Consider the following 17076-nt stretch of genomic DNA (forward strand, 5'->3'; position numbering starts at 1 on the left):
AGCAACTCGTTGACTCAAGAAAAAAAAGCTCAAATTCATTATGTTGAACTCGATTCTTTAAATGAAAGAAGGTTGCAAGCTCATCAATCTTTACAAGTTTATCCAGCAAGAATGACTAATGCCTATGATCGAAATGTAAAGTATAGGTCATTCAAAAAGAGATATTTAGTGTTGATGATGTGGCGCCCTATTATTCCATCTCGACGTTCTCGTGGTAAATTCGACCCAAATGGGAGGGACCATATGTGGTCCAAAAGGTGTTTGTAAATGGGGCTTATAGGGTGACATCTCCAGATAGTGAATATGTTGTCCCCATCGTAAATGGCTGCTTTCTAAAAAAATATTTTGCATAAAAGGAAAACGTCCATAACCGCAAGAGCCTAAACTGCACGAAGAGCGCTCCTAATCGAAAGAGCCTAAATTGCACGAAGAGTGCACCTTGTTGCAAGAGCCTAAACTGCATGGAGACCACTCTTACTACATGAGTATAAACTGTACAGATAATTACTCTAAGAAAAGCCTTGCACGAGTATAAACTGCTTAGGGGCATCAAATAGTTTTGTTTTCTCTTTCAAATGTAGTAACTTCATGCACGAGTATAAGCTGCTAATAAAAATGTACCTAATAAATTGCCTTGCAGTTTAAGTTAAGCAGTTTTTTCTCCTTGCCACATGAGGTTAAATTGCATGATAATTATTAGGTCATTCTCATATATGGCTTAATAATAAATACGATTTGTTGATGAGCATGAAAAATGCCAAGGAGTTGTTAAAGAAGCATCAAAGGTTTGAAATGAAGAATGTCATTGAAGACAATAATACAAAATTAAAGCACTCCAAAAAATTTGCAAATATCAATTCTCATAAAAATGTTAATGTGTTTTTTGAGAAACTTCTCTCCTTGGTGGATAATAGAAATTCACTAGATGCTAATATTAAAGTTAAAGCTCTGACTTGTTGAAATTGGATTCATCTATTTGATATTGCTCATGGACCCGACTAAATGCAACACTTATAAGCTATGAGCCCAGATACATGTCCAAAAAGTTCAAGTTCAAATCCAGCTTTAAACCTTTTGAAGATCGAGTCTAGATCACTTAATTCAAAGAAAGGAAATGAATCTAAACCTCGCGCCCTTTCAAGAAGTGAGTTAAAATTTAATTTGTCCTAAAAAAGAAAATGATCTAAACCTCATGCTCTTTCAAAAATTAAGTGAAGATTTATTCTATGGCCTTTTGGGTCTTAGAAAAGTAAAGGGATCTAAACATCACACCCTTGCGATAAGTGAGTAAAGATCCAGTCTAGACCGTTTTGAGTCCTAGAAAAGTAAAAAGATCTAAACCTCACACCCTTTCGAGAAGTGAGTAAAGATTCAATCTAGGTCATTTCGGGTCTTAGAAAAGTAAAGGGATCTAAAACTTACGTCCTTTTAAAAAGTGAGTAAAGATTCTATCTAGGCCCTTTCGGGTCCTAGAAAAATAAATGGAATTAAACTTCACGCTCTTTCGATAAGTGAGTAAAGATCTAGTCAAGGCCCTTTCGGGTCCTAAAAAAGTAAAGAGATCTAAACCTCATGCCCTTTCAAGAAGTGAGTAAAGATTTTGTCTAGACCTTTTTGGGTCCTAAAACAGATTAGGATCTAAACTTCATGCCCTTTTGAGAAGTGAGTGAAGATTCTGTCTATGTTCTTTAGGGTCCTAAAAAAGAAAATGCCCTAAACCTCACGCTCTTTCGAGAAGTGAGTGAAGATTCAGTCTATGCTCTTTAAGGTCCCAGAAAAGTAAATAGATCTAAACCTCACACCCTTTCAAGAAGTGAGTAAAGATCCAGTATAAGCCCTTTTAGGTCTTAAAAAAGTAAAGGGATTTAAACATCACGCCCTTTTGAGAAGTGAGTAAAGATCCAATCTATGCCCTTTTGAGTCCTAAAAAAGTAAAGAAATCTAAACTTCACGCTCTTTCAAGAAGTGAGTAAAGATCTAGCCTAAATCCTTTCAAGTCCTAAAAAATGATCTAAACCTCACACCCTTTCGAGAAGTGAGTAAAGATCCAGTCTAGGTCATTTTGGGTCTTAGAAAAGTAAAGGGATATAAAACTCACGCCCTTTTGAGAAGTGAGTAAAAATTCAATCTAGGCTTTTTCGAGTCCTAAAAAAGTAAAGGGATCTAAACCTGACGCCCTTTTGAGAAATGAGTAAAAATTCAGTCTAGGCTCTTTCGGGTCCTAAAAAAGTAAAGGGATCTAAACCTCACGCTCTTTCGAGAAGTGAATAAAGATCCAATTTATGCCATTTTGAGTCCCAGAAAAGTAAAGATCTAAACCTCACGCCATTTTTGAAAAGTGAGTAAAGATTCAATCTAGGCCCTTTCGGGTCCTAGAAAAATAAATGGAATTAAACTTCACGCTCTTTCGATAAGTGAGTAAAGATCTATTCTAGGCCCTTTCGGGTCCTAAAAAAGTAAAGAGATCTAAACCTCATGCCCTTTCAAGAAGTGAGTAAAGATTCTGTCTAGACCTTTTTGGGTCCTAAAACAGATTAGGATCTAAACTTCATGCCCTTTTGAGAAGTGAGTGAAGATTCCGTCTATGCTCTTTAGGGTCCTAAAAAAGAAAATGACCTAAACCTCACACTCTTTCGAGAAGTGAGTGAAGATTCAGTCTATGCTCTTTCAGGTCCCAGAAAAGTAAATAGATCTAAACCTCACACCCTTTCGAGAAGTGAGTAAAGATCCAGTATAAGCCCTTTTAGGTCTTAAAAAAGTAAAGGGATTTAAACATCACGTCCTTTTGAGAAGTGAGTAAAGATCCAATCTATGCCCTTTCGAGTCCTAAAAAAGTAAAGAGATCTAAACTTCATGCTCTTTAAAGAAGTGAGTAAAGATCTAGCCTAAATCCTTTCAGGTCCTAAAAAAATAATCTAAACCTCGCACCCTTTCGAGAAGTGAGTAAAGATCCAGTCTAGGTCATTTTGGGTCTTAGAAAAGTAAAGGGATATAAAACTCATGCCCTTTCGAGAAGTGAGTAAAAATTCAATCTAGGCTTTTTCGAGTCCTAAAAAAGTAAAGGGATCTAAACCTGACGCCCTTTTGAAAAATGAGTAAAGATTCAGTCTAGGCTCTTTCGAGTCCTAAAAAAGTAAAGGGATCTAAACCTCACGCTCTTTCGAGAAGTGAATAAAGATCCAATTTATGCCATTTTGAGTCCCAGAAAAGTAAAAAGATCTAAACCTCACGTCATTTTTGAAAAGTGAGTAAAGATTCAATCTAGGCCCTTTCGGGTCCTAGAAAAAGAAAATGATCTAAACTTCATGCCCTTTCGAAAAGTGAGTGAAGATCCAATTTATGCCCTTTCGGGTCCTAAAAAAGAAAAAGATCAAAACCTCACACCCTTTCAGAAAGTGGGTAAAGATTCAATCTAAGTATCACGACCAATCTCAAACCGAACAGAAGGTCATAACCAAGAATTTTTTTATCGCAAGTTTTTTGTCTCTAAGATAACAAAGAGGGTGACTTAATCACGGGAAAAAAATGATTCTCATACATACCTACGTGGGCCTGACCAATGTCCTTCGTCGATCAACTCAACATTGGATCGTAGCCTCAAATTATGAATCAAAATTTGACTCAAGGCTTCTGCTATTTGGTGTTAAGGGATGCTTATTTATAGATGACTTTCTAAGAGATAAGTAAAAGAGTTCTTGTGATAATATTTAATCTGAAAGGAATCTCAATTAATTGGATTTCTAACCAGCTCAAAAGATGAAAACCTTACAAAAAGATGTTGAGTCTCACGTTTTTTAATCCTAAACTTGGTAACCTAAATTACCAAAGTCATGGATAAACATATAATTAAAAATAAATAAATAAATATAAAAAATACAAAATATTAATAACTAAAAGAAGCCATAAAAATAGGAAAACATGCCTAAAAAAAGGTGTGAATCCTATAAAATGTTGGAGATTTCTCATAAAAAAAAGAGAAGAGCCTAAAAAGTGAGTTGATTCCGCATGGTAAAAAAAATTACGAACCCAGATCCAACAAATTATATTTAAATTATGCATCAAAAATTCAAACCCAAATAAAATGGGGATTTAAATTTAAATGGATCCTATGTCAACTCCAAGATCTAAATAAATAAAATTTATTTAGCAAAAAAATGATAAATAGATAATGACAATTTCTTTACGTTTAGAATTGCTTTCAAACATAAAAAAATCAAGGGGCAAACTGTTTGCACAAAATATATATATATATATATATATATATATATATAATTGCAAGTGTGTCAAAATTATCAAATATACATTCATTTACATATGATAAGATAAATACACTGGTTATGATAAACCTCTCTTATTGTGCTTGCTGATTATGGTAAAAGAGGGCAACCTGTGCTGGTTACGATAAATGAGGATAACTTGTATTAGTTGCAGTAAATTAATCACGTATCACCTTAACTTTCAAGCATCTACTCATGTCGTGGCTGATACCCATAAAGTAGGAAAGCAAGGAGCATGAAAGTGGTTACAAGTATAGATGGCATTCATCTACTAAAAATAGTATCCATGATAAAAATAACTTTCATCATGGAATGCTAAACTTAAGGGAACAACTCTATAAAAGAAAAAATTATGTAAATCCATTAAAAAAAATGAAAGAATAAAAAAAAAAAGCAAATTCAAAGAAGCCCAAAAAGACATGATGATCCGATCGACATCACAAGCCCTCATCTTCTTCTCCCTTTATCTCTCTCTTTTCTTTTTCTTCTCACTTATAATCTAAGCTCTGGAGTTATTGTAAAGGTGAATAGATCCTGACATAAAGTTTCAAGTTTTCATATCTCAATTTGAGTGTTAAAAAAATCAACGCACTTGAGGCTCAACCAAGAGTTTATTTCTCTCATGTGAATTTCCCCACCTGTTCCACTTAAGTGATGGAGGAAATGGGATTCAAACCCATGAGACTCTTTCTTATATATAAATTTAGCAAACCAATACCTTAAGGCACTCAGCCATACCACAAACCAAATGGATCAGAATGTGATGTGTCCAAGGCCAGTTTGTTTCATTCGCATGAAAAAGAAAGACCTCTCATGAAAATGGGCACAGATTTCTGAAAAAGTCCTGCCAGCTCAGCCTTCCCATGAGAGTGCTTTCATAAGGCAGGTACAAAAAGATTGGATTAAGAAAAACTAGAGCCTTCACAACACTTTTTTTTCTGAAAGGCAAGCTGGGGTTAGGAAGACCCCTACCAGTTGTACAATTATACCATTGGGTTTTGAACCTGCAACGTCCCAACACAAGTTGACGTGCACTAGCTGCTCCTGCTAGACAAGTAGAGCCCGCTTTTCTACCATAATGATTTGATGCTTGTTTTAGTCATGATAAGAAAGAGATGCCAGCTCAGCAATTTCTCATGAAAATTACATGAAAAACAGGCTCTAATTGAATCTCAAGTTTTGGCCAATCAGAGGCTTGTCAATGTGAGGTAGGCGAGGTGATCAGGGTTTTACCTTAGCATAGGATCAAGGGTTTGGATACAATTTGAGAGGGAACCCAAATTGAGCTCTACTAGGTCTAGAGCATTATTGGGTCCTGGTTGGTCCAAATCATATCTAGATGGACCTTAGGCCAGGCAATCTGTGAATCATTAAAAAGTATGTTTGGGTAGAGTTCCAGTAGATGCCCTAAAAAATTAGGATCTCTGTCAATGCAAGTTAGATGGCCTAATCACTTAGATTGCTAGATGCCATGGAGCTGGGTCAAGGTCAAGCATGTTCAGATTGCTAGATCAATATCTATGCCAAGAACAGGTAATCTGAGCCCTGATACACTTAATATTACGACGGGATTCAAGTGAACATCAGTCATACCTGGTTAGATCAACGGGTGTATTGGCTGGATGCAAGCCAAATCTACAGGAAACAGATCAGATTCAAGCAATTTAGTGTCATTTCAGGTTATTTACATGGTCAAATCTTGGATGGTCCGCCTCAACAATGCTCATATTCATTAACCTCTTCAAAAAATCAAAAGAAGGCACAGTTTGTTAGCAATTATTACAATTATCCAATTATTTCTATCTATTAAGTTCATAAAATGGACAGGGCTGCCAGCTACCTTTCATATTGAAAGTTATCAACTGCATGCAATCATTCAAGCTTTGTGCTAAACTTCAGAACAGAGATTTGTCATTTAGGACAATACAGGAACCTGGAAACCACATTTATAACATGGTAGAGAAGATTTCCAAGTTATAACACTAACAGTAATAATACACAAGAAGACAATTATGTAATGAAAGTATATTATAAGACCTTAGTTTCTTTACACAAACATGCAAACAATTATAGTTGGTAATGGATAGAGTGGAGACAAGGTCTGCAGCAGGAGAACCATGCTGCTGAAATCCCACCCACCTAATTCCAAGCACGCGACTCGCTTAGCACTAAGTGAACCCCACTCCCTAAGGAACTGGTAGACCTTAGAAATGACATAAGCAACTAAGTTTTCAATTCAGGAACAGCTGCATCCAGATGAACTTTGAGGAGATACAGCAAGCCTTCATATATGAAGATAAGGAATGTCTCCTGAACTTTGACATTGTTTTCCGATATATAGGAAATGTAGTCAAATAGCAGAGATAAAAAACTGCAATATATTTTTATATTTACTTTTCTGAAGAAGAAAGGGAAGAAAAAGATCACCCACTTTGCAAATAGGGAGCTGCATCCTGACAAAAAAATGAAATCTTCTTTCATCGGATGGAAAAGCTAGTCAATAACATACTTTTCAAGAAATAAGCAAGACAAACGGGTTACTTGATGTCAGCTCAGAGTGAATGAAAGGCGTACATTAAGGGAAAACAACAGAGCATGCTAGACATACAACAACAACAACGCCTTCATCCCAAACAATTGGGGTCGGCGATATGAACCAAAAAGAAAATCATTTTGGGTCCTCCACATGAATCCTTCTCCTCCAATCATTTCTATCAAATGTCATGTCCTCGGTGAGGTTCAAAGCCTTCATATCCTTTCTTATCATCTCCATCCAAGTCTTCTTAGGCCTACCCCGACCTCTTTTAGCTAATATATTTTCCCATTTCTCCATCCTTCTAACCGGAGCATCATTAGGCCTTCGTCGAATATGCCCAAACCATCGTAAACGATTCTCACTCATCTTATTTTCAGTGGGTGCAACGCCTACCTTCTTACGTATTTTCTCGTTCCGAATCTTATCTTTTAGTGTCTTTCCACACATCCATCGAAGCATACGCATCTCAGTTACACTCATTTTTTGAAAATGATGTCTCTTGGCAGTCCAACATTCCGTACCATATAGTAAAGTGGGTCTAATTGTCGTCCTATAAAATTTCCCCTTCAACCGCAATGGCATTCTATGATCGCACAACACTCCAGTTCCACACATCCATCGAAGCATACGCATCTCAGTTACACTCATTACAGAGCATGCTAGACATGAAGGGAAGAAAAAGTGGTGCAGACAACAGCTGGAACGATCAGATCATGATATTTGTACCTCCGAGCTTCCGTGGTGAATTTAAAGTTCAAGCTTGGCAAAGCTGATGATACTCAACCATTCTGATGAAATTTTAAGCTTTTCGACGAATAAAGCCAATATGAATTTTGAGTTTCTATGAAATATCCATGATGAACAAGCAACATGGAAAAACTGAATATTCACATTTCAGATGAATAAGCATGGGTTTAGAAAGGTAAATTCAGTGTCAAAAAGCAACCAACTAACCAAGCATCCAACCAAATTGTAAAAATTGTCTCTGGGAAACTCGATCTGCACAGACAACCAAGCAAAATTATTCAAGGAAAACTTGTTAGCTTAAGCAATTCCTAGCTTGAGTTATAGCATCTTAGTGCAGATTTTGATCTTCCATTGAAATTGCAACAAAGCCATTTCTGTCTTTTGGTGAACCTTACCATTTACATAATTGGACATTGGGCAACAATGCTACTCGATGCAAAACTCCCATGGAACCACATACAAGCTGCATTTTGAAATACAAGTATTTATCTTTTTCGAAGAGATATATAACTCTTGGCCATCTACTGTTGTTCAATATCTACAATAAAAAAAAAAAATCGATAGTATCTACAATAAAAACTTGATCTCCAAAAATTAGGCAACTAAATTAGCCAAAAAAAAAAAGAGGCAAACCAAATATGACTGGTCCAAAGCTGACTAGAGGTAAATTAGCAGCTATTAATCAACTCTACTTTGAACCACAGATGTCACTCAGAACAGACCTAGGTCCACCTACTCAAAAGGACTACACCCGTGTTTCTTCAATGTGTGCAAGCTTTATGTAAAAGAGCCTTAATTTGCCTAGCCTTCTCAGTAAAGGTTCAGAATGAAGACTCTTAAAAAGCTTAAAATGCATTTTATCAAACCTTACTGTGAACTTGTCTGAAGGGCAGAAGACACTGACAATTCCTTCAGGGATCAAACTTTCAATCTTAATGAAAGAACAAAACCTCAGAAATGTGCACACACACACAGAATTTTACTATATCCATTTTCTAAACGAAGGGAACATTTTTTGTTGCCATCCCATCCTAATTTCAGTTCAGCCTTCTGTTTACTTCCAACAGAAAAATGAAATCGGCCAGTATGATAAGAATGGGATCTTACAATCAACTTTCTGGTTCAACATTGCTACCTTGTCATGTTCTTGAAACAAGAAAGATTGACTCTCCTTGACAAGTCATCATCCTAGTACAACACAAAGAGAAGCATGTAGACACATAATTTCCATCATGGATATGTGAGAAGCCACTCATTCTACATGATCAAAGTCCAGAAAAGGTCATTTCTTGTCACTTGGTATGCTTTATCTTATAGCATGCAGGACCACTAATAGAGTTGTTTTAGCTATGCTTTTATTCTTAATTTGGAGTTAGAACAGTTGAATGTGAAAATTGTTTTTTTTTGCATGGCGAGTTGAAAGAAGATATTTACATGACCCAACTAGCCCCTGTGTCTTGTGACCAATGCAGTATCAAAAGCACAAACAACAAGAGAAGTATAATAAACAACAGAAAAAGACAAGATGCTTAAGATTTACGTGGTTCACTAAAAACCTATGCCACAAGGCCACAACAAAGAGAGAGTTCTAACTATATCCAAGAGAAATTACAAGGGTTTATGAAACTCGGTTCTTTCCAATTCAAAGACCACACTCACAAACTCAAGACTCCAAGAAGACGCACTAAGAGGATCCATGGATTCTCCAACCAAATGTCCAAAACCAACACTCCCAAAGCATAAGAAAACAAGACTACACCTATGTCACACGGACTCGGCTAGGGGGTTGACGCACCCGCGTCGACACGCCCCGACACGGGTGCGGCTTCGGACACGGGGCGGACACGGTCAACCAAGTGTCGGACTCGGTCAACGCACCAGGGCCGAATTCATCTACATTTTGGACTCGATCAACTTTGACCGAGTCTATTTTTGTCTATTTTTTAGGGCAAAAAACTAAAAAATGATTATATATATATAGCCAAGTCTTATTATTGTTATATATATATATATAGCTGTGTCCCCTAATGGGCACAACTTTGACCGAGTCTTATTATTGTTATATATATATATATACACATATATATATTAAAATATATATATACATATATATAGCCGAGTCCCCTTGTCCAAAAAGTTTTAAATTGTGCTGCACCCGTATCGCACCGGTACCCACACCCGCACCCATGTGACATAGGACTACACTATTCTCCCCTCTCTCACCCGCACTCTACCACATGATCCCTTTTGCTTATTTATAAGAGACATCATTTCCAAAATCTACAACTTCCTTACCTGGTTCACAAGAAACTTCGAAAATAAAGCTTTCTTAGACTCTCATTATCTCATACTTGCTACCCAAGTAAACCCAAAAACAAAAAGCTTTCTTAAAACTTCTTTCTTGTATCTCGAAGAATTACCTTTATTATGTTATTTCTTATTTTCATAAGAGCGGGTCTTACATAAGGTTTCTTAACTCAAAGGAGAAAAAGACTTCGCATATCCCTTCCAAACAAGGACATTTCTAACATTCAAAAGGCCTACACTGATAAAAATCCAGCTGATATGTTGAATAAGCCCATTGTCAGAGGAAAATTTGCTTGGTGTAGGATTGGAGCTTAATGTTACCTGATGATTGGTGATAATGGAGAAGCAACTGTTCAAAAGATGTTTTTTCACATTAAAGAGAAATAAGACTTCCAGTAGGAGAATGTTAGAAGCATCCTTATTAGAAAGGAGATGTAAAATCATATTTTTATTCTTTGACTTGGGCAACCGTACGTGAGAACCACTCTTATGAAACTAAAAATTAACATGATAAAACATTTATTTCAGATACGAGAAAAATGATTTAGAAAGATTGCCCTTTTGGTTTTAGTTGTCCAGCAAGTATGAGAATGCTTTCTTTTTTAGGTTTATACTGAACCAAGCAAGAAAGTTATAGTTTTTAAAAAGGATTTCTATTATAAATAGGTAAGATGGGTCATGTGGTACATGCGTGTGTTGAAAGATAGAAAGAAGAAAAAGAGGGAGAGAGAATAGCACAAGTTTGTCCTCTTATGATTTGAGAGTGACACCCTTGTCCTAATTTTTTAAAATTATCGTATTGTACCAACTGTATCCGCATTGTACCCCGCTTCTACATCTGTATCCATGTGACATAGGTTGTGCCTATCCGATACTATTCATCACTCCTCAAGAGTGCATCATTCACCTAAAAGATGGATCATGTATGATATTCTCCCAGTTGATTTCAAGCTTTTAACACAGGTTTGCAACATGATAAAAGGCCTAAACGTTCGATAAAGCTTGTGAGAATCAATGTTAATTGAGGCGATAAATGAAGAGATTGCTTTACTGCATGAATGTGGAACCTGAGAACTCCTGGATAGGCCATAGAAAAAAAAATATGTGATGAAAAATGGTTATTCGAGATTAAGCAAAAGGTTGATGAAAGTGTAGAATGATTCACGGCAAAACTTGATGTGAAAGCCTATACTTAGGATTGTAGACATGATTTCAATGGGATCATTAGCTAAATCTTTTGTATAACCTCTACTCCATCTAGATATAAAGAATGTGTTCACGCATGGTTACTTTCATGAGGAGGTATATATGGAGCATCTTCCTAGGTACCTTAAAGATGACATATAGACTACCATATTAGGACCATGAAGGCTATACATGGTTAGCAACAAGCTTCTCAAGTCTAGTTTGATTCTCTTAGCACTATTATTCATCCTTTTGGGTTCCTACGAAGTTAGTATGATTACACTTTATTTGAACATTGTGATGAGCTTGACATTACTATGATTCTTGTTTATGTTAATGATATTATTCTCACTAGTAGTAGTGCAGCCCTCATTGAGCAGCTAAAGGATAAATTATATAAGTCTCACCATGAAGGATTTAGGCCCATAAAGATCCTACTTCAGCATCCAAACTGATCAAAATCATGAGTCGCTAACCCTGATTCAGTATGAGTCATGACTACACATTGGACTTATTGAAAATTGCAGGAATCAAAGGAAAGATAAGGAAAGGAAGGACAATAATTCAATGGAAGAATCCAAGAAGTTTAGGAGCCTAGTTGGGGACTTGGGGCTCTCCAGTAATTGACCTTCAACAGCCAGATTTGGTGTATTTACTTAACCAAGTCTCACAGCATAATCCAAAAAAGAGTTATGTGGATGTTGCTAAGAGAATATTAAGGTATATTAAAAGAACACTTTTTGGTGGCTTGATCGGCAAATGAAGTATATCTCATTATGCTTAACTGTTTAGATGCAGATTGGGGAGGTGATCCTGATACCAAGAGGTTAATGACAAGATACGGTTCTACTTAGGCTCCCACCTTGTTTCTTGATCAAGCAAACAACAAACAACTGTAACTCTGTTCAATACCAAAGTTTATTAGACCATGGCAGGAAATTATAGCTGAGGTGTTGTAGACTTGGCATTTACTTTTCTCGCTATACCAAACTATTGGCAAATAATTGCTATATTGAGATAATCGAAGTGCAAGGGCTATATCTACTAATCCCATCCAACATGGGAAGATAAAATATGTAGAATTTGGACCAGCGTTTTGTGAAAGAGAAGGTGGAAGACAAGAAAATTCTATCACTTTTAAATTGAGGTGAGGAGGAGTATGTCAATTTATTTACTAAAACATTATTTACATATTGTCATTGGTGGTTAAAACTTAAAAGCAAACTGTCTGCGGTTCTTTCCCATGCACAATTTGAGCGAGTGTATTAGGAACACATATTTACTAATGATTATGCATTAGCAAATATGTGTACATTTGTTTACATTGAAGGTATTCTGATCATTTCAGTTATATTAAGCTTGCACGTCCCTTACATTGAATACTAGGGTATTTTGGTTACTGTAAACCCCTTATATATTATGCAATAGACAACATCTAACCTAATCCCTACTGATGGGACATTTCCAATATTGAAGCCATTCTCTCTGTTTTTCTCTTGTATGTGCAGAGCACGGATTCCAAAGCAAATCTTGCAGTTATCGCACATCCTCTACCCTTCATTACTTTCCTCTTCATGGCTAGTTCCCTTGAAAGCCACTCCAAAAAGGAACAGATCAAGTAACTTAGTGGATACATATTTTCCCTTGTAATGGCCAAGAATCAAGAATAAGTATTCTCCACTTTATCCAACTATCCATGAGGAAAATAAAAAATTCAATCATCTAACAAAAAGTTGGCATTTATTCTACTACCATCAATAGTATCCCTCAATATGTAGCAAATTAGCAATCATCAATTCGTGTAATATTCTAGGGAATTAAGATATTGGATCTTAATCAATCACTATCAATCTCCTTGGGTTCATCATCAGATGTCGACTCTTAGTTACCCATCCACATTGTATCTCATATGCTTCATGCATGAGCTGATGAAAGTATAGGAAGATCTCAAGCACTGATTGGAAAGTTGGCCAAAGCACAAACCATTGATACAAACATGCAACCAATCTTTTTCTAGGGTTATTCTTGGCAGGATAATTTCTCGGAAGATTCACTAGGAGAAAAACTACTTCTCTTGAAAAATTCAAAAACAAATTGTCATAAAGAAATATTTGTCTGTCTAGTGTCTATCTACATGCCTGCCCTTTTTGTTTGAGATAGTAGTCAAAGCATAATATGAATATTGATAATATGCACATAGGGGTGGAACCATGAGAAGGGGGTACAAGGGCCCTAGCCCCCAAGAGAAAAAAAACCTTAGGCTTATATGGTGCTTGGACCCATATAAGTTATGTGGGTCTGCCCTAAAACTAGGTGCTAGATAAAGCACGTGTTTATGGTACGTTCTGCATCTTCCTTTCCTCAGCCCGTCCAAGAAGGTTGTGAGGTCAATTTAGATGTGCAAGCCAGATCCATTGTCTGTACGTCATGATCTGGACAGTGAGAGTGGAAGGTACTTCTACTTATACAATGACTTAAGGGCTGTGCTTCCTCAATGACATGCAGATTCAGTTGAAGGTACTAAATTCTTTTTGTGTCCTTTTCTGGTATGAAAGATTAATAGTTGATGCATGCACACTCTTCGTTAGCATTGGAATGTGATATGTAGTATTGTAGGGGAAAGAGAAAAAGGGAGCTACATATGTTCATGACTGTTTTTATGGGAATGCCCTCTACAATGATCAGAAATAAGTATTACATTGATGGACTGATTCTTGCTCAAAGCATATCTTGCTTTGGCTACTTGATCCTCATTCCTCAATGCTTTCTCTAAATGAAATGCTGGTTCATATCATATGAAAATATCCTCTAATTCTCGATGGTTTGGCTACTTGATCATTGTTGCTTTCCTTAATCAATTGCTGGTTCATATCAATATCCTACGATCCTTAATGGTTTATGAGACACAATGAAATAATTTAATACCTTTTTGTTGTCAAATAGGATTTTGGAACTGCTTGATTCAATATAGCCAATGTGAGTATTTATGTTAAGTTTTTTATAGGTGTGGTTGTTGGTCTTGTAAACTACCTAATGTGTTGATCAATGTTTACAAGAAGAATGATGTGAATGGGATTTTATAGTCTAGATGGCATTTTTTAAATAACGCCTGCTGAAGTCCCCTAGTAGTTGCTAGAGAACATAACAAAGTCTATTGACCCATATGGGTGCATATTTTACCTATACCCAGACCCTAATCCAAACCCAAATCAAATTGGGACATGAGATTTGCTTAGAGCTTGGGCTTGCTCATTTAAGTAGACGAGACTAATTAATTAAGTCTCAAATCGGGCTTCACTCAGTTATGTAAATGAGTGAGCCCAAGACAAGCCTTAACCTGCCCAAATTTAGGTTAATGCCTATAGTTTTCTATGCAATTATATATACATATGTGTGTGTGTGTGTGTGTGGCCGTCCCCCCCTATATAAATTTTCTGGTTTTGCCCCTGCTACAAATGCAAGATCACACACCCCTGTAATAATTTCAACTGCTTGGGAATAATTCTTAATTTCAAATATGGATTTTGAGTTCACAGATTTAAGGGCATTGTTTGAGATTGGAAGTCAACAAAGCGTCAAAAGTATTGGTATATGCCAAAGTTGATTTCAGAAACTTGGGAAAAAGTATCATTTTTGGAAGAGAGATTTTGAGTTCAAAGATTTGAAGGCATTGATCCTTGAATCAGCCAATCTTCTTCTCTTTTCTTTAACTGAATCTTAGTGTATGGTCGTTTAAAGGTTGAACAATACACCAAGATCCTCAGGTCTAACATGCTACAATATCATACCACACCAGGATATCTTCTGATTACCTTCAAACCCATACTGTGCCTCCCACATAAAATGAAGGGAGAAAAAAACGTGTGGCATTGTGATGTCATTTATCAAACATTAGCAATAAGAAGGTGCAGCTTCAAATGTACAAATTACATAACAAGAACAAGATAATGAATCCTGATATAAGAATGGTCTGCATGTAGCTCAGACGACTTCAACCAGTATTAAAACTGAAAGGTATGTATACAAGACCCAATCGTGAATCTGCAATAAATTTTCCCACCAAACAAGTCCCAATACTGCATAATATGTGAAGCTATAATTTGTGTTTGCGTTAAACAACCTGTGGATAACTGAAAGCACACTACTTTCATCATGAAATACCCTCCCCAAAAAAATTCTCACCATTTGTCAATTTCTTTATGATGTGTAGCATGTAAAGCTAGTATAGCTAAAATCATCATCAAATAACTATAACTATAAAAGTACGAGGAAACAAAGACATCAATAAACCACAATAATCAAATGAAATGAGTCATGCATTGCATCTGAAACTAATTTTACAAATACAACCTCTAGTCTCAGTTTATTATGTGTCAATTAACATCGCATAGTCCAACAACTAATGACAGAAAATGAGATCACCGCAGCCTCACCCCGGCACCCCCCCCCCCCCCCCCCCCCACACACACACCACCACCAAACACAAATTTTGAAAATAACCCAATAACTTGATCCCCATCACCATTTCCAGACCTTAATTATTCTTTCCAAAAATTAGAAAAACAGGAGGAAAGAAAACACTTGTGTGGCTATGCTTCTAGAATCAACCAAACCCATACAATCAAAACACCAGAATTTCCTCGTCGTCTTAAAAACCCCAGAAATATAACAAAAAACACTAAAACTCACTAAATTATATGCCTTAAAGAAGAGAGAGAGAGAGCAGAGGAAACGCATAGCGGAGATGAAGTAGTACCTACTGAGAACCCCACAAAGCCATCACTGAATCAGTCTAGTTCTCCTTGCTCCCACCACTTCCACTTGTTGTTCCTTCCCCTCCACTAGCCGGGGCCGAGGAGTCGCCGACGGCGTCGGTGACGAGCGAGATCGGGCGTTGCTCGATGACCTCGTCAATGAGGCCAAACTCCTTGGCCTCGTCGGGCGACATGAAGAGGTCCCTCTCCATGCACGTCTCGATTCGCTCGATGGGTTGGTGGGTGTGCTTAGCGTAGATGCCGTTGAGCCTCTCCCTGAGCTTGAGGATCTCCTTGGCGTGGATGGCAATGTCGGTGGCCTGGCCGGAGGCCCCGCCGGATGGCTGGTGGATCATGACCCTGGAGTTGGGGAGGGCGCGGCGCTCACCGGGACGGCCTGCGGCGAGGAGAAGGGATCCCATGGAGGCGGCCTGGCCGACGCAGAGGGTGGTGACGGGGGAGCGGATGTACTGCATCGTGTCGTAGATGGCGAGGCCGGCGGTGACGAGGCCGCCGGGGGAGTTGATGTAGAGGTGGACGGGCTTCGCGGGGTTCTCGGACTCTAGGAAGAGGAGCTGCGCAACGACGAGGGCGGCGGTGTCGTCGGTGATGGCGCCATTGATGCAGACGATGCGCTCCTTCAGCAGGCGGGAGAAGATGTCGTAGGCGCGCTCCCCGCGGGAGGTGTGCTCGATCACCATGGGGATGAGACCGTAGGAGCGGCAAGAGAGGAAGGAAGAGGAGGGTGCGGCTCCGACTACGGGTGGGGTCGGTGGTGGGGAGAGGAATAGTCGAGAGAGGGGAGATGGGGAGGCGATGATTCTCCTTAGCATGGTTGCGTGGCCGGTGTTTTTCCTTTTTCCTGCGAGAGAGAGAGAGAGAGCACCCACACTGGTGGGAGTGAAGAGGGAGGGTGGGGAATAGGAAGTCGGAATGAACTGAAGAGGTTGGTTGGGGAGGAGGAAATTGAGAGAGAGATGAAGCTGATGATCTGAAGTTTCAACTCGGATGCATATGACCCGGTGTGGGAAAACAATAAACGATACGATATGTGTGAGAACCGGATAAGGGAAAATCTTGGTACTTACGGAGAAAACCAAGAGATTCGGAAATGGATCGATTCCCGTTAGGGGCGTGCAAACTGTTCGGATCCAAAACAGCTAAATACATGAAATTTGGATCGGAATAGGATACAAAACGGCTAAAAAATTGCAAACCCCATCCTGGATCCGACCCATTTGTTAAAGAGACCTTTCCTCTTTTCTCTTTT

The 17076-nt window shown here is 38.0% G+C and overlaps 1 protein-coding gene across 2 annotated transcripts; it reads right to left on the reverse strand.

The window, feature by feature from the left end:
* Nucleotides 1–6316: 6316 nt before the first annotated feature.
* On the reverse strand, nt 6317–16701 carry LOC149832457 (uncharacterized). 2 transcript variants are annotated; one of them, XM_090012467.1, is made up of 2 exons: nt 15809–16701; nt 6317–6730 (listed from the first exon to the last, which is right to left on the reverse strand). In XM_090012467.1, exon 1 carries the CDS (start codon nt 16637–16639, stop codon nt 15845–15847), a length of 795 nt encoding a protein of 264 aa, XP_089868593.1. In that variant the 5' UTR covers nt 16640–16701; the 3' UTR covers nt 6317–6730; nt 15809–15844. The 2 variants fall into 2 exon arrangements, with proteins under 2 accessions (XP_089868593.1, XP_089868594.1); XM_090012468.1 differs by lacking the exon at nt 6317–6730 and adding an exon at nt 7975–8098.
* Between the last annotated feature and the right edge of the window lie 375 nt (nt 16702–17076).

The sequence above is a fragment of the Nuphar pumila genome, chromosome 7, assembly GCF_984573655.1.
Source record: "Nuphar pumila chromosome 7, dmNupPumi1.hap1.1, whole genome shotgun sequence".
Classification (NCBI taxonomy): Eukaryota; Viridiplantae; Streptophyta; class Magnoliopsida; order Nymphaeales; family Nymphaeaceae; genus Nuphar; species Nuphar pumila.